This window comes from Oncorhynchus clarkii, unplaced genomic scaffold, assembly GCF_045791955.1.
Source record: "Oncorhynchus clarkii lewisi isolate Uvic-CL-2024 unplaced genomic scaffold, UVic_Ocla_1.0 unplaced_contig_4472_pilon_pilon, whole genome shotgun sequence".
NCBI classification, from domain to species: domain Eukaryota; kingdom Metazoa; phylum Chordata; class Actinopteri; order Salmoniformes; family Salmonidae; genus Oncorhynchus; species Oncorhynchus clarkii.
In genome coordinates, this window is record NW_027261108.1 from 260,001 (window position 1) to 285,000 (window position 25,000).

At 44.2% G+C, this 25,000-nt stretch overlaps 1 protein-coding gene across 1 annotated transcript in view; it reads left to right on the forward strand.

Annotated features, from left to right (window-relative positions):
• Nucleotides 1-25,000, forward strand: part of LOC139404868 (unconventional myosin-X-like) — a 297,547-nt gene that overhangs the window by 119,220 nt on the left and 153,327 nt on the right. The window contains exons 7-9 of the mRNA XM_071147402.1: nt 1-88; nt 9,084-9,190; nt 9,356-9,485. The exon at nt 1-88 is cut by the window's left edge and continues 11 nt beyond it. Coding sequence (XP_071003503.1) covers nt 1-88; nt 9,084-9,190; nt 9,356-9,485 — 325 coding nt within the window. The remainder of the gene's footprint in view (nt 89-9,083; nt 9,191-9,355; nt 9,486-25,000) is intronic.

Consider the following 25,000-nt stretch of genomic DNA (forward strand, 5'->3'; position numbering starts at 1 on the left):
AAGAACCGTGTGGTGAGGCAGAACCCTGGAGAGAGGAACTATCATATCTTCTATGCTCTGCTGGCCGGGGCAGACAAGAACCACAGAGGTACGTTCATTCATACAGAGAGTCCTTCACTGGAGTACAGTTATTGAAACACTTTTACAGAATCATTGGATTCTGGTGAAGGGAGGACGGCTCATAGTTATGGCTGGAAGGGAATACATGGAGCGGCATCACACACATGGAGACAATGTGTTTCTATGTCACACCAGCCTCCACTGAATCAACTAAAACACTTCGCTCAAGAAGCGGTACCAGACATTCCAAGCGGTACCGATGCACCAAGTCTAGAACCAACAGGACCGTCAACAGCTTCTACCTCCAAGGCATAAGACTGCTAAATAGCTAATCAAATGGCTACCCAGACAACCTGCATTGACCCACAGACTGGACTATACCCACAGACTGGACTATACCCACAGACTGGACTCTACCCACAGACTGGACTCTACCCACAGACTGGACTCTACCCACAGACTGGACTCTACCCACAGACTGGACTATACCCACAGACTGGACTCTACCCACAGACTGGACTCTACCCACAGACTGGACTCTACCCACAGACTGGACTATACCCACAGACTGTACTATACCCACAGACTGTACTATACCCACAGACTGGAGTCTACCCACAGACTGGACTATACCCACAGACTGTACTATACCCACAGACTGGAGTCTACCCACAGACTGTACTATACCCACAGACTGGACTATACCCACAGACTGGACTATACCCACAGACTGTACTATACCCACAGACTGGAGTCTACCCACAGACTGGACTATACCCACAGACTGGACTATACCCACAGACTGGACTCTACCCACAGACTGGACTATACCCACAGACTGGACTATACCCACAGACTGGACTCTACCCACAGACTGGACTCTACCCACAGACTGGACTCTACCCACAGACTGGACTCTACCCACAGACTGGACTATACCCACAGACTGGATTATACCCACAGACTGGACTCTACCCACAGACTGGATTCTACCCACAGACTGGACTCTACCCACAGACTGGATTCTACCCACAGACTAGACTCTACCCACAGACTGGATTCTACCCACAGACTGGACTCTACCCACAGACTGGAGTCTACCCACAGACTGGATTCTACCCACAGACTGTACTCTACCCACAGACTGGACTATACCCACAGACTGGACTCTACCCACAGACTGGACTCTACCCACAGACTGTACTCTACCCACAGACTGGACTCTACCCACATACTGGACTCTACCCACAGGCTGGACTCTACCCACAGACTGGACTATACCCACAGACTGGACTCTACCCACAGACTGTACTATACCCACAGACTGGACTCTACCCACAGACTGGACTCTACCCACAGACTGGACTCTACCCACACACTGGACTCTACCCACACACTGGACTCTACCCACAGACTGGACTCTACCCACAGACTGGACTATACCCACACGCTAGACTCTAACCACACACTCGACTCTACCCACACACTAGACTATACCCACACACTAGACTCTACCCACACACTGGACTCTAGCCACACACTAGACTATACCCACACACTAGACTCTACCCACACACTGGACTCTAGCCACACACTAGACTATACCCACACACTGGACTCTACCCACACACTGGACTCTAGCCACACACTAGACTATACCCACACACTAGACTCTACCCACACACTGGACTCTAGCCACACACTAGACTATACCCACACACTAGACTCTACCCACACACTGGACTCTAGCCACACACTAGACTATACCCACACACTAGACTCTACCCACACACTAGACTATACCCACACACTAGACTCTACCCACACACTGGACTATACCCACACACTAGACTATACCCACACACTAGACTCTACCCACACACTAGACTCTACCCACACACTGGACTATACCCACACACTAGACTATACCCACACACTAGACTGTACCCACACACTAGACTCTACCCACACACTAGACTATACCCACACACTAGACTCTACCCACACACTGGACTATACCCACACACTAGACTATACCCACACACTAGACTGTACCCACACACTAGACTCTCCCCCCACTAGACTGTACCCACACACTAGACTCTACCCACACACTAGACTATACCCACACACTAGACTCTACCCACACACTGGACTATACCCACACACTAGACTATACCCACACACTAGACTGTACCCACACACTAGACTCTCCCCCCACTAGACTGTACCCACACACTAGACTGTACCCACACACTAGACTATACCCACACACTAGACTCTACCCACACACTAGACTATACCCACACACTAGACTCTACCCACACACTAGACTGTACCCACACACTAGACTATACCCACACACTAGACTGTACCCACACACTAGACTCTCCCCCCACTAGACTGTACCCACACACTAGACTCTACCCACACACTGGACTATACCCACACACTAGACTATACCCACACACTAGACTGTACCCACACACTAGACTCTCCCCCCACTAGACTGTACCCACACACTAGACTCTACCCACACACTAGACTATACCCACACACTAGACTCTACCCACACACTAGACTGTACCCACACACTAGACTGTACCCACACACTAGACTGTACCCACACACTGGACACTGGACTCTCTGTTTTGTACGCTGCTGCTACTCGCTGTTTATTATCTATTCATAGTCACTTCACCTCTACCTACATGTACAAATTAACTTGTCTAACCTGTACCCCCGCACACTGACTCGGTGTACCCCCTGTATATAGCCTCCACACTGACTCGGTGTACCTCCTGTATATAGCCTCCACATTGACTCTGTACTGGTACCTCCTGTATATAGCCTCCACATTGACTCTGTACCGTAACACCCTGTATATAGCCTCCACATTGACTCTGTACCTTAATACCCTGTATATAGCCTCCACATTGACTCTGTACCGGTACCCTCTGTATATAGCCTCCACATTGACTCTGTACCGTAACACCCTGTATATAGTCTCCACATTGACTCGGTACCGTAACACCCTGTATATAGCCTCCACATTGACTCTGTACCGGTACCCTCAGTATATAGCCTCCACATTGACTCTGTACCGTAACACCCTGTATATAGCCTCCACATTGACTCTGTACCGGTACCCCCTGTATATAGCCTCCACATTGACTCTGTACCGTAATACCCTGTATATAGCCTCCACATTGACTCTGTACCGGTACCCCCTGTATATAGTCTCCACATTGACTCTGTACTGGTACCCCCTGTATATAGCCTCCACATGGACTCTGTACCGTAACACCCTGTATATAGCCTCCACATTGACTCTGTACCGTAACACCCTGTATATAGCCTCCACATTGACTCTGTACCGTAATACCCTGTATATAGCCTCCACATTGACTCTGTACCGTAATACCCTGTATATAGCCTCCACATTGACTCTGTACTGGTACCTCCTGTATATAGCCTCCACATTGACTCTGTACCTTAATACCCTGTATATAGCCTCCACATTGACTCTGTACCGGTACCCTCTGTATATAGCCTCCACATTGACTCTGTACCGTAACACCCTGTATATAGTCTCCACATTGACTCTGTACCGTAACACCGTACCGTAACACCCTGTATATAGCCTCCACATTGACTCTGTACCGGTACCCTCAGTATATAGCCTCCACATTGACTCTGTACCGTAACACCCTGTATATAGTCTCCACATTGACTCTGTACCGTAACACCCTGTATATAGCCTCCACATTGACTCTGTACCGGTACCCCCTGTATATAGCCTCCACATTGACTCTGTACCGTAATACCCTGTATATAGCCTCCACATTGACTCTGTACCGGTACCCCCTGTATATAGTCTCCACATTGACTCTGTACCGGTACCCCCTGTATATAGCCTCCACATGGACTCTGTACCGTAACACCCTGTATATAGCCTCCACATTGACTCTGTACCGTAACACCCTGTATATAGCCTCCACACGGACTCAGTACCGGTACCCCCTGTATATAGCCTCCACATTGACTCTGTACCGGTACCCCCTGTGTATAGCCTCCACATTGACTCTGTACTGGTACACCCTGTATATAGCCTCCACATTGACTCTGTACCGGAACCCCCTGTATATAGCCTCCACATGGACTCTGTACCGTAATACCCTGTATATAGCCTCCACATTGACTCTGTACCGGTACCCCCTGTATATAGCCTCCACATTTACTCTGTACCGGTACCCCCTGTATATAGCCTCCACATTGACTCTGTACCAGTACCACCTGTATATAGTCTCCACATTGACTCTGTACCGGTACCCCCTGTATATAGCCTCCACATTGACTCTGTACCAGTACCACCTGTATATAGTCTCCACATTGACTCTGTACCGGTACCCCCTGTATATAGCCTCCACATTGACTCTGCAACTCCCATACGGACTCGGGAGAGGCGAAGGTTGAGAGCCGTGCGTCCTCTGAAACACAACCCAGCCAAGCCGCGCTGCTTCTTGACACAATGCCCGCTAAACTCCGGATGCCAGCCGCACCAATGTGTCGGAGGAAACACTGTACACCTGGCGACCGTGTCAGCGTGCAATTGTGCGCCTGGCCCGCCACAGGAGTCGCTAGTGCGCGATGGGCGAAGAACATCCCTTCCGGCCAAACCCTCCACTAACCAGGACGATGCTGGTCCAATTGTGCGCCACCCCATGGGTCTCCCGGTCACGGCCGGGTGCGACAGAGCCTGGACTCAAACCCAGAATCTCTTGTGGCACAGCTAGCCCTTAGACTACAGCGCCACTCGGGAGGCCCGACAAATAACATTTTATTTGATATTTATGTACATACAGTTCTTTCAGAAAGTATTCATACCCCTTGACGTATTCCATATTTAGTTGAATTCAAAATGGATGACTTTTTATTTATTTTTACCCATCTATACACAATACCCCATAATGACAAAGTGAAGACATGTTTTTAGAAATCTTTGCAAATTAATTGAAAATTAAATACAGAAATATAAAATGTACATACTGTAAGTATTCACATCCCTAAGTCAATTCTTTGTTGAAGCACCTTTGGTACCAGGGCTCAGGCTAAGACAGTGAGCACTGAGGCTGTACCCTTACAGTTTTAGACAGTACCCAATAGCCTATTATCAAGGACTCAGGCTAAGACAGTGAACACTGAGGCTGTACCCTTACAGTTTTAGACAGTACCCAATAGCCTATTATCAAGGACTCAGGCTAAGACAGTGAACACTGAGGCTGTACCCTTACAGTTTTAGACAGTACCCAATAGCCTATTATCAGGACTCAGGCTAAGACAGTGAACACTGAGGCTGTACCCTTACAGTTTTAGACAGTACCCAATAGCCTATTATCAAGGACTCAGGCTAAGACAGTGAACACTGAGGCTGTACCCTTACAGTTTTAGACAGTACCCAATAGCCTATTATCAAGGACTCAGGCTAAGACAGTGAACACTGAGGCTGTACCCTTACAGTTTTAGACAGTACCCAATAGCCTATTATCAGGACTCAGGCTAAGACAGTGAACACTGAGGCTGTACCCTTACAGTTTTAGACAGTACCCAATAGCCTATTATCAAGGACTCAGGCTAAGACAGTGAACACTGAGGCTGTACCCTTACAGTTTTAGACAGTACCCAATAGCCTATTATCAGGACTCAGGCTAAGACAGTGAACACTGAGGCTGTACCCTTACAGTTTTAGACAGTACCCAATAGCCTATTATCAGGACTCAGGCTAAGACAGTGAACACTGAGGCTGTACACTTACAGTACAAGTCTCAGAGTTTATTATCGTTCAAGGGGAAAAAGGTAAGTCAAGGTCATAATCCAAATCAGAGTCAGGCAGGTACAGGACAGCGAGCAGGATCAGGGTCAGGACAGGACAGGCAGAAAGGTCAGAACTTAGAAGACTAACAAAAACTAGAGCACAGGAAACACGCTGGTAGGACTTGACGGAACAAGACCAACTGGCAACAGACAAACAGAAAACGCAGGTATAAATACACAGGATAATGAGGGGAGGTGGGAGACACCTGGTGGGGGTGAAGACATGCACAAAGACAGGTGAAACAGATCAGGGTGTGACATTTGGCAGTGATTACAGCTGTGAGTTCTTCTGGGTAAGTTTCTAAGAGCTTTCCGCACCTGGATTGTGCAACATTTGCCCATTATTCTTTTATAAATTCTTCAAGCTCTGTCAAGTTGGTTGTTGATCATTGCTAGACAACCCTTTTCAGGTCTCTGCCATAGATTTTCAAGTAGATTTAAGTCAAAACTGTAACTCAGCCACTCAGGAACATTCACTGTCTTCTTGGTAAGCAACTCCAGTGTAGATTTGTCCTTGTGTTTTGGGGTATTGTCCTGCTGAAAGGTCAATTAATCTTCCAGTGTCTGTTGAAATGCAGACTGAACCAGGTTTTCCTCTAGGATGTTGCCTGTGCTTATTAGTTCCATTCCATTACGTCTTTATCCTGAAAAACTCCCAAGTCCTTAACGATTACCCATACCATGATGCAGCCACCACTATGCATGAAGATATGGAGAGTGGTACTCAGTAATGTGTTGCATTGAATTTTCCCCAAACATACAGTAACACTTTGTATCAAGGAAAAATTTATGAGGAAAATGTATTTTTTTAATCAATTTTAGAATAAGGCTGTAATGCAACAAAATGTGGAAAAAGTCAAGGTTTCTGAATACTTTCCGAAGGCTCTGTACATAGTTTATGTCAGCAGGCTTTGTCTTTACCTGAAGTGTTACCTCACCTTCACTATCATTCATTAGAATAACCTCCCCTCCCCTCACCTTCACTATCATTCATTAGAATAACCTCCCCTCCCCTCACCTTCACTATCATTCATTAGAATAACCTCGCCTCCCCTCACCTCCTCATCATTGATTAGAATAACCTCCCCTCCCCTCCTCATCATTGATTAGAATAACCTCCCCTCCCCTCACCTCCTCATCATTCATTAGAATAACCTCCCCTCCCCTCACCTCCTCATCATTCATTAGAATAACCTCCCCTCCCCTCACCTCCTCATCATTCATTAGAATAACCTCCCCTCCCCTCACCTCCTCATCATTCATTAGAATAACCTCCCCTCCCCTCACCTCCTCATCATTCATTAGAATAACCTCCCCTCCCTTCACCTCCTCATCATTGATTAGAATAACCTCCCCTCCCCTCACCTCCTCATCATTCATTAGAATAACCTCGCCTCCCTTCACCTCCTCATCATTGATTAGAATAACCTCCCCTCCCCTCACCTTCACTATCATTCATTAGAATAACCTCCCCTCCCCTCACCTCCTCATCATTGATTAGAATAACCTCCCCTCCCTTCACCTCCTCATCATTCATTAGAATAACCTCCCCTCCCCTCACCTCCTCATCATTCATTAGAATAACCTCCCCTCCCCTCACCTCCTCATCATTCATTAGAATAACCTCCCCTCCCCTCACCTCCTCATCATTCATTAGAATAACCTCCCCTCCCCTCACCTCCTCATCATTCATTAGAATAACCTCCCCTCCCCTCACCTCCTCATCATTCATTAGAATAACCTCCCCTCCCTTCACCTCCTCATCATTGATTAGAATAACCTCCCCTCCCCTCACCTCCTCATCATTCATTAGAATAACCTCGCCTCCCTTCACCTCCTCATCATTGATTAGAATAACCTCCCCTCCCCTCACCTTCACTATCATTCATTAGAATAACCTCCCCTCCCCTCACCTCCTCATCATTCATTAGAATAACCTCCCCTCCCCTCACCTCCTCATCATTCATTAGAATAACCTCCCCTCCCTTCACCTCCTCATCATTGATTAGAATAACCTCCCCTCCCCTCACCTCCTCATCATTTCTTTGCCACATTTTTTTGCTGTATTACTGTAGTGCCTTGTTGCAAACAGGATGCATGGTTTGGAATATGTGTATTCTGTACAGGCTTCCTTTTCACTCTGTCAATTAGGTTAGTATTGTGGAGTAACTACAATGTTGTTGAGCCATCCTCAGTTTTATCCTATCACAGCTATTAAACTCTGTAACTGTTTTAAAGTCACCAATTGGCCTCATGGTGAAATCCCTGAATTGTTTCCTTCCTCTCCGGCAACTGAGTTAGGAAGGACGCCTGTATCTTTGTAGTGACTGGGTGTATTGATACACCATCCAAAGTGTAATTAATAACTTCACCATGCTCAAAGGGATATTCACTATCTGATTTTTTTTATACCCATCTACCAATAGGTGCCCTTCTTTGTGAGGCATTGGAAAACCTCCCTGGTCTGTGTGGTTGAGACTGTGTTTGAGGCTGAGGGAGCTTAAATATAATTATGTGTGGGGTACAGAGATGAGGTATTTCATGCAACTTATTATGTGACTTGTTAAGCTAGTTTTTACTCCTGACCTTATTTAGGCTTGTCATAACAAAGGTGTTAAATACATGACTCAAGACATTTCAGCTTTTCAGTTTTTATTTATTTGTAAAAATGTCTAAAAACATAATTTACTTTGACAATAATACATGTTTAAATCAGGCTGTAAAACAACAAAGTGCTGAATAAGTCAATGGGTGTGAATACTTACTGACCTTAATGACCTTTCACTCCTACACATCGACTCGGTACTAGTACTTCCTGTATATAACCATGTTATTTTCTACTTCCTGTGTATAGCCATGTTATTTTCTACTTCCTGTGTATAGCCATGTTATTTTTTACTTGTTATTGGTGTTTGTTATTCACTGTGTATTTATTCCTTGTCACTATTTCTGTTATTATTTGTATGTTTCTGATTCTTTAACTTTAACTCTGCATCGTAATTAAGCATTTCACTGTTAGTCTACACCTGTACGAAGCATGTCACAAATACAATTTGAATTGATTAAATACAGTGAGACTTTGTTTGTGTCTCTAGAAAATGTTCCTGAAGAAAATAACTGCCTAAGGTTATTTTATGTCTGTGTTCCAGAGTTGTACTTCCTGTCTGAGGGCCCAGAGTCATACCACTACCTGAGTCAGTCTGGCTGTGTGAAGGACAGGAGTCTAGATGACCTGCAGCTCTATGACAGTGTTATGGTGAGGCTGGTTGTACCTTCACAAGCTGCCACCAGAGGGCGGAATAACCCAGTAGAATAACTACAGTCCCACCAGATGTGTTGATCATGGGCCCTGCAGCATGTATTATCCTGTCTGTGTTCAGTAGAAGGAATCTCATAATCTCTCTGTCTCTGCTACTACCAGGAGGCTCTAAAGGTGATGCAGTTCAGTGAGGAGGAGATACGGGACGTCTTCAAGCTGCTGTCTGCTGTTCTCCTGATGGGGAACATAGAGTTCATGACCGCAGGAGGAGCACAAATCACATCCAAAGGAGGTGAGAGGGAGGAGAAGAGAGGGAGGGGAGATGGAAGGAGAGAAGGAAGAGAGGGAGGGAGGGAGGGAAGAGAGGGGAGGGGAAGGGAGGGAGGGAAGGAAGAGAGGGGAGGAAGAGAGGGGAGGGAAGGGAGGGGAGGGGTAGAGGAGAGGAAAGGAGGGGAGGGGAGGGGGGAGGGGAGGGAGGGAGGGAAGGAAGAGAGGGAGGGAGGGGGGGGAAGAGAGGGGAGGGGAGGGAGGGAAGGAAGAGAGGGGAGGGAGGGAGCGAGGGAGGGGAGGAAGGGAAGGAAGAGAGGGGAGGGAAGGGAGGGGAGGGGGTAGAGGAGAGGAAAGGAGGGGAGGGGAGGGGGGAGGGGAGGGAGGGAGGGAAGAGAGGGGAGGGAGGGAAGGAAGAGAGGGGAGGAAGAGAGGGGAGGGAAGGGAGGGGAGGGGGTAGAGGAGATGAAAGGAGGGGAGGGAGGGAGGGAGGAAGAGAGGGGAGCGAGGGAGGGGAGGAAGGGAAGGAAGAGAGGGGAGGGAAGGGAGGGGAGGGGGTAGAGGAGAGGAAAGGAGGGGAGGGGAGGGGGAGGGAAGGAGGAAGAGAGGAGGTGGGAGGTTATTCTAATGAATGATGAGGAGGTGAGGGGAGGGGAGGTTATTCTAATGAATGATAGTGAAGGTGAGGTAACACTTCAGGTAAAGATAAAGCCTGCTGACATAAACTATGTACAGGGCCTTCGGAAAGTATTCAGAAACCTTGACTTTTTCCACATTTTGTTACGTTACAGCCTTATTCTTTTTTTTTTTTTTTAATTACCCATTTTCCTCATCAATCTACACACAATACCCCCTAATACCCAATTTTAGAAATGTTATAAATACCTGATTTAAAAAGTATTCAGACCCGCTGCTATGAGACTTAAAATTGAGCTCAGGTGCATCCTGTTTCCATTGATCATCCCTGAGATGTTTCCACAACTTGGAGTCCACCTGTGGTAAATTCTATTGATTGGACATGATTTGGAGAGGCACACACCTGTCTATATAAGGTCCCACAGTTTACAGTGCATGTCAGAGCAAAAACCAAGACATGAGGTCAAAGGAAATGTCCGTAGAGCTCCGAGACGGGATTGTGTCGAGGCACAGGCCTCCATCATTCTTAAATGGAAGAAGTTTGGAACCACCAAGACTCTTCCTAGAGCTGGCCGCCCGCCAACCTGAGCAATTGGGGGAGAAGGGACTTGGTCAGAGAGGTGACCAAGGAGCCGATGGTCCCTCTGACAGCTCCAGAGTTCCTCATTGGAGATGGGAGAACCTTCCAGAAGGACAACCATCTCCATACCACCCTCCCTACCACCCCCATACCACCCCCATAACACCCTCCATACCACCCTCAGTAACATATCTGTCTGTCTCTCTCTCCAGTGGTCAGTAACATATCTGTCTGTCTCTAGTGGTTAGTAACATATCTGTCTGTCTCTCTCCAGTGGTCAGTAACATATCTGTCTCTCTCTAGTGGTTAGTAACACATCTGTCTGTCTCTAGTGGTTAGTAACATATCTGTCTGTCTCTCTAGTGGTTAGTAACATATCTGTCTCTCTCTCCAGTGGTTAGTAACATATCTGTCTGTCTCTCCAGTGGTTAGTAACATATCTGTCTGTCTCTCCAGTGGTTAGTAACATATCTGTCTGTCTCTCTAGTGGTTAGTAACATATCTGTCTGTCTCTAGTGGTCAGTAACATATATGTCTGTCTCTCTCTAGTGGTTAGTAACATATCTGTCTGTCTCTAGTGGTCAGTAACATATATGTCTGTCTCTAGTGGTCAGTAACATATATGTCTGTCTCTCTCTAGTGGTTAGTAACATATCTGTCTGTCTCTCTCTCCAGTGGTCAGTAACATATCTGTCTGTCTCTCTCCAGTGGTCAGTAACACATCTGTCTGTCTCTCTCCAGTGGTCTGTAACACATCTGTCTGTCTGTCTCTCCAGTGGTCAGTAACATATCTGTCTGTCTCTCTCCAGTGGTCAGTAACATATCTGTCTGTCTCTCTCCAGTGGTCAGTAATATATCTGTCTGTCTCTCTCCAGTGGTCAGTAACACATCTGTCTGTCTCTCTCTCCAGTGGTTAGTAACATATCTGTCTGTCTCTCCAGTGGTTAGTAACATATCTGTCTGTCTCTCCAGTGGTTAGTAACATATCTGTCTCTCTCTAGTGGTTAGTAACATATCTGTCTCTCTCTAGTGGTTAGTAACATATCTGTCTGTCTCTCTCTCTCCAGTGGTTAGTAACATATCTGTCTGTCTCTCCAGTGGTTAGTAACATATCTGTCTCTCTCTAGTGGTTAGTAACATATCTGTCTCTCTCTAGTGGTTAGTAACATATCTGTCTGTCTCTCTCTCTCCAGTGGTCAGTAACATATCTGTCTGTCTCTCTCCAGTGGTCAGTAACATATCTGTCTGTCTCTCTCCAGTGGTTAGTAACATATCTGTCTCTCTCTCCAGTGGTTAGTAACATATCTGTCTCTCTAGTGGTTAGTAACATATCTGTCTGTCTCTCTCCAGTGGTTAGTAACATATCTGTCTGTCTCTCTCCTGTGGTCAGTAACATATCTGTCTCTCTCTAGTGGTTAGTAACATATCTGTCTGTCTCTCCAGTGGTTAGTAACATATCTGTCTGTCTTTTTCTCCAGTGGTCAGAAACATATCTGCCTGTCTCTCCAGTGGTTAGTAACATATCTGTCTGTCTCTCTAGTGGTTAGTAACATATCTGTCTGTCTCTCTCTAGTGTTCAGTAACACATCTGTCTGTCTCTCTAGTGGTTAGTAACATATCTGTCTGTCTCTCTAGTGGTTAGTAACATATCTGTCTGTCTCTCCAGTGGTTAGTAACATATCTGCCTGTCTCTCCAGTGGTTAGTAACATATCTGTCTGTCTCCCCAGTGGTCAGTAACATATCTGTCTGTCTCTCTCTCCAGTGGTCAGTAACATATCTGTCTGTCTCCAGTGGTTAGTAACATATCTGTCTGTCTCTAGTGGTCAGTAACATATATGTCTGTCTCTCTCTAGTGGTTAGTAACATATCTGTCTGTCTCTCTCTCCAGTGGTCAGTAACATATCTGTCTGTCTCTCTTAACACATATGTCTGTCTCTCTCTCCAGTGGTCAGTAACATATCTGTCTGTCTCTCTCCAGTGGTCAGTAACATATCTGTCTGTCTCTCTCCAGTGGTCAGTAACACATCTGTCTGTCTCTCTCTCCAGTGGTCAGTAACATATCTGTCTGTCTCTCTCCAGTGGTCAGTAACATATCTGTCTGTCTGTCTCTCCAGTGGTTAGTAACATATCTGTCTGTCTCTCTAGTGGTTAGTAACATATCTGTCTGTCTCTCTAGTGGTTAGTAACATATCTGTCTGTCTCTCCAGTGGTCAGTAACATATCTGTCTGTCTCTCTCTCCAGTGGTCAGTAACATATCTGTCTGTCTCCAGTGGTTAGTAACATATCTGTCTGTCTCTAGTGGTCAGTAACATATATGTCTGTCTCTCTCTAGTGGTTAAAAACATATCTGTCTGTCTCTCTCTCCAGTGGTCAGTAACATATCTGTCTGTCTCTCTCCAGTGGTCAGTAACATATCTGTCTGTCTCTCTCCAGTGGTCAGTAACACATCTGTCTGTCTCTCTCCAGTGGTCAGTAACATATCTGTCTGTCTGTCTCTCCAGTGGTTAGTAACATATCTGTCTGTCTCTCTAGTGGTTAGTAACATATCTGTCTGTCTCTCTCTAGTGTTCAGTAACACATCTGTCTGTCTCCAGTGGTTAGTAACATATCTATCTGTCTCTCCAGTGGTTAGTAACATATCTGTCTGTCTCTCCAGTGGTTAGTAACATATCTGTCTGTCTCTAGTGGTCAGTAACATATATGTCTGTCTCTCTCTAGTGGTTAGTAACATATCTGTCTGTCTGTCTCTCCAGTGGTTAGTAACATATCTGTCTCTCTCCAGTGGTTAGTAACATATCTGTCTGTCTCTCTCCAGTGGTCAGTAACATATCTGTCTGTCTCTCCAGTGGTCAGTAACATATCTGTCTGTCTCTCTAGTGGTTAGTCACATATCTGTCTGTCTCTAGTGGTCAGTAACATATATGTCTGTCTCTCTCTAGTGGTTAGTAACATATCTGTCTGTCTCTAGTGGTCAGTAACATATATGTCTGTCTCTCTCTAGTGGTTAGTAACATATCTGTCTGCCTCTCTCTCCAGTGGTCAGTAACATATCTGTCTGTCTCTCTCTAGTGGTTAGTAACACATATGTCTGTCTCTCTCTCCAGTGGTCAGTAACATATCTGTCTCTCTCTCTCCAGTGGTCAGTAACATATCTGTCTGTCTCTCTCCAGTGGTCAGTAACACATCTGTCTGTCTCTCTCCAGTGGTCAGTAACATATCTGTCTGTCTCTCTCTCCAGTGGTTAGTAACATATATGTCTGTCTCTCCAGTGGTTAGTAACATATCTGTCTCTCTCCAGTGGTTAGTAACACATCTGTCTTTCTCTCTCTCCAGTGGTTAGTAACATATCTGTCTCTCTCTCCAGTGGTTAGTAACATATCTGTCTGTCTCTCTCCAGTGGTCAGTAACATATCTGTCTGTCTCTCTCTCCAGTGGTTAGTAACATATCTGTCTGTCTCTCCAGTGGTTAGTAACATATCTGTCTGTCTCTCTAGTGGTTAGTAACATATCTGTCTGTCTCTAGTGGTCAGTAACATATATGTCTGTCTCTCTCTAGTGGTTAGTAACATATCTGTCTGTCTCTCCAGTGGTTAGTAACATATCTGTCTGTCTCTCCAGTGGTTAGTAACATATCTGTCTGTCTCTCTAGTGGTTAGTAACATATCTGTCTGTCTCTAGTGGTCAGTAACATATATGTATTTCTCTCTCTAGTGGTTAGTAACATATATGTCTGTCTCTCTCTCCAGTGGTCAGTAACATATCTGTCTGTCTCTCTCTAGTTGTTAGTAACACATATGTCTGTCTCTCTCTCCAGTGGTCAGTAACATATCTGTCTGTCTCTCTCCAGTGGTCAGTAACACATCTGTCTGTCTCTCTCCAGTGGTCAGTAACATATCTGTCTGTCTCTCTAGTGGTTAGTAACATATCTGTCTGTCTCTCTAGTGGTTAGTAACATATCTGTCTGTCTCTCCAGTGGTCAGTAACATATCTGTCTGTCTCCAGTGGTTAGTAACATATCTGTCTGTCTCTCCAGTGGTTATTAACATATCTGTCTGTCTCTCTCCAGTGGTTAGTAACATATCTGTCTCTCTCTCCAGTGGTTAGTAACATATCTGTCTCTCTAGTGGTTAGTAACATATCTGTCTGTCTCTCTCCAGTGGTTAGTAACATATCTGTCTGTCTCTCTCCTGTGGTCAGTAACATATCTGTCTCTCTCTAGTGGTTAGTAACATATCTGTCTGTCTCTCCAGTGGTTAGTAACATATCTGTCTGTCTTTTTCTCCAGTGGTCAGAAACATATCGGCCTGTCTCTCCAGTGGTTAGTAACATATCTGTCTGTCTCTCTAGTGGTTAGTAACATATCTGTCTGTCTCTCTCTAGTGTTCAGTAACACATCTGTCTGTCTCTCTAGTGGTTAGTAACATATCTGTCTGTCTCTCTAGTGGTTAGTAACATATCTGTCTGTCTCTCCAGTGGTTAGTAACATATCTGTCTGTCTCTCTAGTGGTTAGTAACATATCTGTCTGTCTCTCTCTAGTGTTCAGTAACACATCTGTCTGTCTCTCTAGTGGTTAGTAACATATCTGTCTGTCTCCCCAGTGGTCAGTAACATATCTGTCTGTCTCTCTCTCCAGTGGTCAGTAACATATCTGTCTGTCTCCAGTGGTTAGTAACATATCTGTCTGTCTCTAGTGGTCAGTAACATATATGTCTGTCTCTCTCTAGTGGTTAGTAACATATCTGTCTGTCTCTCTCTCCAGTGGTCAGTAACATATCTGTCTGTCTCTCTCTAGTGGTTAGTAACACATATGTCTGTCTCTCTCTCCAGTGGTCAGTAACATATCTGTCTGTCTCTCTCCAGTGGTCAGTAACATATCTGTCTGTCTCTCTCCAGTGGTCAGTAACACATCTGTCTGTCTCTCTCTCCAGTGGTCAGTAACATATATGTCTGTCTCTCTCCAGTGGTCAGTAACATATCTGTCTGTCTCTCCAGTGGTTAGTAACATATCTGTCTGTCTCTCTAGTGGTTAGTAACATATCTGTCTGTCTCTCTAGTGGTTAGTAACATATCTGTCTGTCTCTCCAGTGGTCAGTAACATATCTGTCTGTCTCTCTCTCCAGTGGTCAGTAACATATCTGTCTGTCTCCAGTGGTTAGTAACATATCTGTCTGTCTCTCCAGTGGTTAGTAACATATCTGTCTGTCTCTAGTGGTCAGTAACATATATGTCTGTCTCTCTCTAGTGGTTAGTAACATATCTGTCTGTCTCTCTCTCCAGTGGTCAGTAACATATCTATCTGTCTCTCTCCAGTGGTCAGTAACATATCTGTCTGTCTCTCTCCAGTGGTCAGTAACACATCTGTCTGTCTCTCTCCAGTGGTCAGTAACATATCTGTCTGTCTGTCTCTCCAGTGGTTAGTAACATATCTGTCTGTCTCTCTAGTGGTTAGTAACATATCTGTCTGTCTCTCTCTAGTGTTCAGTAACACATCTGTCTGTCTCCAGTGGTTAGTAACATATCTATCTGTCTCTCCAGTGGTTAGTAACATATCTGTCTGTCTCTCCAGTGGTTAGTAACATATCTGTCTGTCTCTAGTGGTCAGTAACATATATGTCTGTCTCTCTCTAGTGGTTAGTAACATATCTGTCTGTCTGTCTCTCCAGTGGTTAGTAACATATCTGTCTCTCTCCAGTGGTTAGTAACATATCTGTCTGTCTCTCTCCAGTGGTCAGTAACATATCTGTCTGTCTCTCCAGTGGTCAGTAACATATCTGTCTGTCTCTCTAGTGGTTAGTCACATATCTGTCTGTCTCTAGTGGTCAGTAACATATATGTCTGTCTCTCTCTAGTGGTTAGTAACATATCTGTCTGTCTCTAGTGGTCAGTAACATATATGTCTGTCTCTCTCTAGTGGTTAGTAACATATCTGTCTGCCTCTCTCTCCAGTGGTCAGTAACATATCTGTCTGTCTCTCTCTAGTGGTTAGTAACACATATGTCTGTCTCTCTCTCCAGTGGTCAGTAACATATCTGTCTGTCTCTCTCCAGTGGTCAGTAACATATCTGTCTGTCTCTCTCCAGTGGTCAGTAACACATCTGTCTGTCTCTCTCCAGTGGTCAGTAACATATCTGTCTGTCTCTCTCCAGTGGTCAGTAACACATCTGTCTGTCTCTCTCCAGTGGTCAGTAACATATCTGTCTGTCTCTCTCTCCAGTGGTTAGTAACATATATGTCTGTCTCTCCAGTGGTTAGTAACATATCTGTCTCTCTCCAGTGGTTAGTAACACATCTGTCTTTCTCTCTCTCCAGTGGTTAGTAACATATCTGTCTCTCTCTCCAGTGGTTAGTAACATATCTGTCTGTCTCTCTCCAGTGGTCAGTAACATATCTGTCTGTCTCTCTCTCCAGTGGTTAGTAACATATCTGTCTGTCTCTCCAGTGGTTAGTAACATATCTGTCTGTCTCTCTAGTGGTTAGTAACATATCTGTCTGTCTCTAGTGGTCAGTAACATATATGTCTGTCTCTCTCTAGTGGTTAGTAACATATCTGTCTGTCTCTCTCCAGTGGTCAGTAACATATCTGTCTGTCTCTCTCCAGTGGTCAGTAACACATCTGTCTGTCTCTTTCCAGTGGTCAGTAACATATCTGTCTGTCTCTCTCTCCAGTGGTTAGTAACATATATGTCTGTCTCTCCAGTGGTTAGTAACATATCTGTCTCTCTCCAGTGGTTAGTAACACATCTGTCTTTCTCTCTCTCCAGTGGTTAGTAACATATCTGTCTCTCTCTCCAGTGGTTAGTAACATATCTGTCTGTCTCTCTCCAGTGGTCAGTAACATATCTGTCTGTCTCTCTAGTGGTTAGTAACATATCTGTCTGTCTCTAGTGGTCAGTAACATATATGTCTGTCTCTCTCTAGTGGTTAGTAACATATCTGTCTGTCTCTCCAGTGGTTAGTAACATATCTGTCTGTCTCTCCAGTGGTTAGTAACATATCTGTCTGTCTCTCTAGTGGTTAGTAACATATCTGTCTGTCTCTAGTGGTCAGTAACATATATGTATTTCTCTCTCTAGTGGTTAGTAACATATATGTCTGTCTCTCTCTCCAGTGGTCAGTAACATATCTGTCTGTCTCTCTCTAGTTGTTAGTAACACATATGTCTGTCTCTCTCTCCAGTGGTCAGTAACATATCTGTCTGTCTCTCTCCAGTGGTCAGTAACACATCTGTCTGTCTCTCTCCAGTGGTCAGTAACATATCTGTCTGTCTGTCTCTCCAGTGGTTAGTAACATATCTGTCTGTCTCTCTAGTGGTTAGTAACATATCTGTCTGTCTCTCTAGTGGTTAGTAACATATCTGTCTGTCTCTCCAGTGGTCAGTAACATATCTGTCTGTCTCTCTCTCCAGAGGTCAGTAACATATCTGTCTGTCTCCAGTGGTTAGTAACATATCTGTCTGTCTCTCCAGTGGTTAGTAACATATCTGTCTGTCTCTAGTGGTCAGTAACATATATGTCTGTCTCTCTCTAGTGGTTAGTAACATATCTGTCTGTCTCTCTCTCCAGTGGTCATTAACATATCTGTCTGTCTCTCTCCAGTGGTCAGTAACATATCTGTCTGTCTCTCTCCAGTGGTCAGTAACACATCTGTCTGTCTCTCTCCAGTGGTCAGTAACATATCTGTCTGTCTGTCTCTCCAGTGGTTAGTAACATATCTGTCTGTCTCTCTAGTGGTTAGTAACATATCTGTCTGTCTCTCTCTAGTGTTCAGTAACACATCTGTCTGTCTCCAGTGGTTAGTAACATATCTATATGTCTCTCCAGTGGTTAGTAACATATCTGTCTGTCTCTCCAGTGGTTAGTAACATATCTGTCTGTCTCTAGTGGTCAGTAACATATATGTCTGTCTCTCTCTAGTGGTTAGTAACATATCTGTCTGTCTGTCTCTCCAGTGGTTAGTAACATATCTGTCTCTCTCCAGTGGTTAGTAACATATCTGTCTCTCTCTCTCCAGTGGTCAGTAACATATCTGTCTGTCTCTCCAGTGGTCAGTAACATATCTGTCTGTCTCTCTAGTGGTTAGTAACATATCTGTCTCTCTCTAGTGGTTAGTAACATATCTGTCTGTCTCTAGTGGTCAGTAACATATATGTCTGTCTCTCTCTAGTGGTTAGTAACATATCTGTCTGCCTCTCTCTCCAGTGGTCAGTAACATATCTGTCTGTCTCTCTCTAGTGGTTAGTAACACATATGTCTGTCTCTCTCTCCAGTGGTCAGTAACATATATGTCTGTCTCTCTCCAGTGGTCAGTAACATATCTGTCTGTCTCTCCAGTGGTTAGTAACATATCTGTCTGTCTCTCTCCAGTGGTCAGTAACATATCTGTCTGTCTCTCTCCAGTGGTCAGTAACACATCTGTCTGTCTCTCTCCAGTGGTCAGTAACATATCTGTCTGTCTCTCTCTCCAGTGGTTAGTAACATATATGTCTGTCTCTCCAGTGGTTAGTAACATATCTGTCTCTCTCCAGTGGTTAGTAACACATCTGTCTTTCTCTCTCTCCAGTGGTTAGTAACATATCTGTCTCTCTCTCCAGTGGTTAGTAACATATATGTCTGTCTCTCTCCAGTGGTCAGTAACACATCTGTCTGTCTCTCTCCAGTGGTTAGTAACATATATGTCTGTCTCTCTAGTGGTTAGTAACATATCTGTCTGTCTCTAGTGGTCAGTAACATATATGTCTGTCTCTCTCTAGTGGTTAGTAACATATCTGTCTGTCTCTCCAGTGGTTAGTAACATATCTGTCTGTCTCTCCAGTGGTTAGTAACATATCTGTCTGTCTCTCTAGTGGTTAGTAACATATCTGTCTGTCTCTAGTGGTCAGTAACATATATGTATTTCTCTCTCTAGTGGTTAGTAACATATCTGTCTCTCTCTAGTGGTTAGTAACATATCTGTCTCCCTCTAGTGGTTAGTAACATATCTGTCTCCCTCTAGTGGTTAGTAACACATCTGTCTGTCTCTCTCTCCAGTGGATAGTAACATATCTGTCTCTCTCTCCAGTGTTTAGTGACATATCTGTCTGTCTCTCTCTCCAGTGGTTAGTAATATATCTGTCTCTCTCCAGTGGTTAGTAACATATCTGTCTGTCTCTCTCTCCAGTGGTTAGTAATATATCTTTCTCTCTCCAGTGGACAGTAACATATCTGTCTTTCTCTCTCTAGTGGTTAGTAACATATCTGTCTGTCTCTCTCTCCAGTGGTCAGTAACATATCTGTCTGTCTGTCTCTCCAGTGGTTAGTAACATATCTGTCTGTCTCTCTAGTGGTTAGTAACATATCTGTCTGTCTCTCTAGTGGTTAGTAACATATCTGTCTGTCTCTCCAGTGGTCAGTAACATATCTGTCTGTCTCTCTCTCCAGAGGTCAGTAACATATCTGTCTGTCTCCAGTGGTTAGTAACATATCTGTCTGTCTCTCCAGTGGTTAGTTTCATATCTGTCTGTCTCTAGTGGTCAGTAACATATATGTCTGTCTCTCTCTAGTGGTTAGTAACATATCTGTCTGTCTCTCTCTCCAGTGGTCATTAACATATCTGTCTGTCTCTCTCCAGTGGTCAGTAACATATCTGTCTGTCTCTCTCCAGTGGTCAGTAACACATCTGTCTGTCTCTCTCCAGTGGTCAGTAACATATCTGTCTGTCTGTCTCTCCAGTGGTTAGTAACATATCTGTCTGTCTCTCTAGTGGTTAGTAACATATCTGTCTGTCTCTCTCTAGTGTTCAGTAACACATCTGTCTGTCTCCAGTGGTTAGTAACATATCTATATGTCTCTCCAGTGGTTAGTAACATATCTGTCTGTCTCTCCAGTGGTTAGTAACATATCTGTCTGTCTCTAGTGGTCAGTAACATATATGTCTGTCTCTCTCTAGTGGTTAGTAACATATCTGTCTGTCTGTCTCTCCAGTGGTTAGTAACATATCTGTCTCTCTCCAGTGGTTAGTAACATATCTGTCTCTCTCTCTCCAGTGGTCAGTAACATATCTGTCTGTCTCTCCAGTGGTCAGTAACATATCTGTCTGTCTCTCTAGTGGTTAGTAACATATCTGTCTCTCTCTAGTGGTTAGTAACATATCTGTCTGTCTCTAGTGGTCAGTAACATATATGTCTGTCTCTCTCTAGTGGTTAGTAACATATCTGTCTGCCTCTCTCTCCAGTGGTCAGTAACATATCTGTCTGTCTCTCTCTAGTGGTTAGTAACACATATGTCTGTCTCTCTCTCCAGTGGTCAGTAACATATATGTCTGTCTCTCTCCAGTGGTCAGTAACATATCTGTCTGTCTCTCCAGTGGTTAGTAACATATCTGTCTGTCTCTCTCCAGTGGTCAGTAACATATCTGTCTGTCTCTCTCCAGTGGTCAGTAACACATCTGTCTGTCTCTCTCCAGTGGTCAGTAACATATCTGTCTGTCTCTCTCTCCAGTGGTTAGTAACATATATGTCTGTCTCTCCAGTGGTTAGTAACATATCTGTCTCTCTCCAGTGGTTAGTAACACATCTGTCTTTCTCTCTCTCCAGTGGTTAGTAACATATCTGTCTCTCTCTCCAGTGGTTAGTAACATATATGTCTGTCTCTCTCCAGTGGTCAGTAACACATCTGTCTGTCTCTCTCCAGTGGTTAGTAACATATATGTCTGTCTCTCTAGTGGTTAGTAACATATCTGTCTGTCTCTAGTGGTCAGTAACATATATGTCTGTCTCTCTCTAGTGGTTAGTAACATATCTGTCTGTCTCTCCAGTGGTTAGTAACATATCTGTCTGTCTCTCCAGTGGTTAGTAACATATCTGTCTGTCTCTCTAGTGGTTAGTAACATATCTGTCTGTCTCTAGTGGTCAGTAACATATATGTATTTCTCTCTCTAGTGGTTAGTAACATATCTGTCTCTCTCTAGTGGTTAGTAACATATCTGTCTCCCTCTAGTGGTTAGTAACATATCTGTCTCCCTCTAGTGGTTAGTAACACATCTGTCTGTCTCTCTCTCCAGTGGATAGTAACATATCTGTCTCTCTCTCCAGTGTTTAGTGACATATCTGTCTGTCTCTCTCTCCAGTGGTTAGTAATATATCTGTCTCTCTCCAGTGGTTAGTAACATATCTGTCTGTCTCTCTCTCCAGTGGTTAGTAATATATCTTTCTCTCTCCAGTGGACAGTAACATATCTGTCTTTCTCTCTCTAGTGGTTAGTAACATATCTGTCTGTCTCTCTCTCCAGTGGTCAGTAACATATCTGTCTCTCTCTCCAGTGGTTAGTAACATATCTGTCTGTCTCTCCAGTGGTTAGTAACATATCTGTCTCTCTCTAGTGGTTAGTAACATATCTGTCTGTCTCTCTCTAGTGGTTAGTAACACATCTGTCTGTCTCTCTCTCCAGTGGTTAGTAATATATCTGTCTGTCTCTCCAGTGGTTAGTAACATATATGTCTGTCTCTCTCCAGTGGTCAGTAACATATATGTCTGTTTCTCCAGTGGTTAGTAACATATCTGTCTGTCTCTAGTGGTTAGTAACATATCTGTCTGTCTCTCTCTCCAGTGGTTAGTAACATATCTGTCTGTCTCTCTCTCCAGTGTTTAGTAACATATCTGTCTCTCTCTAGTGGTTAGTAACACATCTGTCTTTCTCTCTCTCCAGTGGTTAGTAACATATCTGTCTCTCTCTCCAGTGGTTAGTAACATATCTGTCTGTCTCTCTCCAGTGGTCAGTAACATATCTGTCTGTCTCTCTCTCCAGTGGTTAGTAACATATCTGTCTTTCTCTCTCTAGTGGTTAGTAACATATCTGTCTGTCTCTCTCTCCAGTGGTCAGTAACATATCTGTCTGTCTCTCTCTAGTGGTTAGTAACACATCTGTCTGTCTCTCTCCAGTGGTCAGTAACATATATGTCTCTCTCTCCAGTGGTTAGTAACATATCTGTCTGTCTCTCTCTAGTGGTTAGTAACACATCTGTCTGTCTCTCTCTCCAGTGGTCAGTAACATATCTGTCTGTCTCTCTCCAGTGGTCAGTAACATATCTGTCTGTCTCTCTCCAGTGGTCAGTAACACATCTTTCTGTCTCTCTCTCCAGTGGTTAGTAACATATCTGTCTCTCTCTAGTGGTTAGTAACATATCTGTCTCCCTCTAGTGGTTAGTAACACATCTGTCTGTCTGTCTCTCCAGTGGTTAGTAACATATATGTCTGTCTCTCTCTCCAGTGGTTAGTAATATATCTGTCTCTCTCTCCAGTGGTTAGTAATATATCTGTCTGTCTCTCCAGTGGACAGTAACATATCTGTCTTTCTCTCTCCAGTGGTCAGTAACATATCTGTCTGTCTCTCTCTAGTGGTTAGTAACACATCGGTCTGTCTCTCTCTCCAGTGGTCAGTAACATATATGTCTGTCTCTCTCCAGTGGTCAGTAACATATCTGTCTGTCTCTCCAGTGGTTAGTAACATATCTGTCTGTCTCTAGTGGTTAGTAACATATCTGTCTGTCTCTCTCTCCAGTGGTTAGTAACATATCTGTCTGTCTCTCTCTCCAGTGGTTAGTAACATATCTGTCTCTCTAGTGGTTAGTAACATATCTGTCTGTCTCTCTCCAGTGGTTATTAACATATCTGTCTGTCTCTCTCCAGTGGTTATTAACATATCTGTCTGTCTCTCTCCAGTGGTTAGTAACATATCTGTCTCTCTCTCTCCAGTGGTTAGTAACATATCTCTCTCTCTCTAGTGGTTAGTAACATATCTGTCTCCCTCTAGTGGTTAGTAACACATCTGTCTGTCTCTCTCTCCAGTGTTTAGTAACATATCTGTCTGTCTCTCTCTCCAGTGGTTAGTAATATATCTTTCTGTCTCTCCAGTGGACAGTAACATATCTGTCTGTCTCTCTCTCCAGTGGTTAGTAACATATCTGTCTCTCTAGTGGTCAGTAACATATCTGTCTCTCTCCAGTGGTCAGTAACATATATGTCTGTCTCTCTAGTGGTTAGTAACATATCTGTCTGTCTCTCCAGTGGTTAGTAACATATCTGTCTGTCTCTCTCTCCAGTGGTTAGTAACATATCTGCCTGTCTCTCCAGTGGTTAGTAACATATCTCTCTCTCTCTAGTGGTTAGTAACATATCTGTCTGTCTCTCTCTAGTGGTTAGTAACATATCTGTCTGTCTCTCTCTCCAGTGGTCAGTAACATATCTGTCTGTCTCTCTCCAGTGGTCAGTAACATATCTGTCTGTCTCTCTCCAGTGGTCAGTAACACATCTGTCTGTCTCTCTCTCCAGTGGTTAGTAACATATCTGTCTCTCTCTAGTGGTTAGTAACATATCTGTCTCCCTCTAGTGGTTAGTAACACATCTGTCTGTCTCTCTCTCCAGTGGTTAGTAACATATATGTCTGTCTCTCTCTCCAGTGGTAATTAATATATCTGTCTCTCTCTCTAGTGGTTAGTAACATATCTGTCTGTCTCTCTCTCCAGTGGTTAGTAATATATCTGTCTGTCTCTCCAGTGGACAGTAACATATCTGTCTTTCTCTCTCCAGTGGTCAGTAACATATCTGTCTGTCTCTCTCTAGTGGTTAGGAACACATCGGTCTGTCTCTCTCTCCAGTGGTCAGTAACATATATGTCTGTCTCTCTCCAGTGGTCAGTAACATATCTGTCTGTCTCTCCAGTGGTTAGTAACATATCTGTCTGTCTCTAGTGGTTAGTAACATATCTGTCTGTCTCTCTCTCCAGTGGTTAGTAACATATCTGTCTGTCTCTCTCTCCAGTGGTTAGTAACATATCTGTCTCTCTAGTGGTTAGTAACATATCTGTCTGTCTCTCTCCAGTGGTTATTAACATATCTGTCTGTCTCTCTCCAGTGGTTATTAACATATCTGTCTGTCTCTCTCCAGTGGTTAGTAACATATCTGTCTCTCTCTCCAGTGGTTAGTAACATATCTCTCTCTCTCTAGTGGTTAGTAACATATCTGTCTCTCTCTCCAGTGGTTATTAACATATCTGTCTGTCTCTCTCCAGTGGTTAGTAACATATCTGTCTCTCTCTCCAGTGGTTAGTAACATATCTCTCTCTCTCTAGTGGTTAGTAACATATCTGTCTCTCTCTCCAGTGGTTAGTAACATATCTGTCTCTCTCTAGTGGTTAGTAACATATCTGTCTCTCTCTCCAGTGGTTAGTAACATATCTGTCTGTCTCTCTCTCCAGTGGTTAGTAACATATCTGTCTCTCTAGTGGTCAGTAACATATCTGTCTCTCTCCAGTGGTCAGTAACATATATGTCTGTCTCTCTAGTGGTTA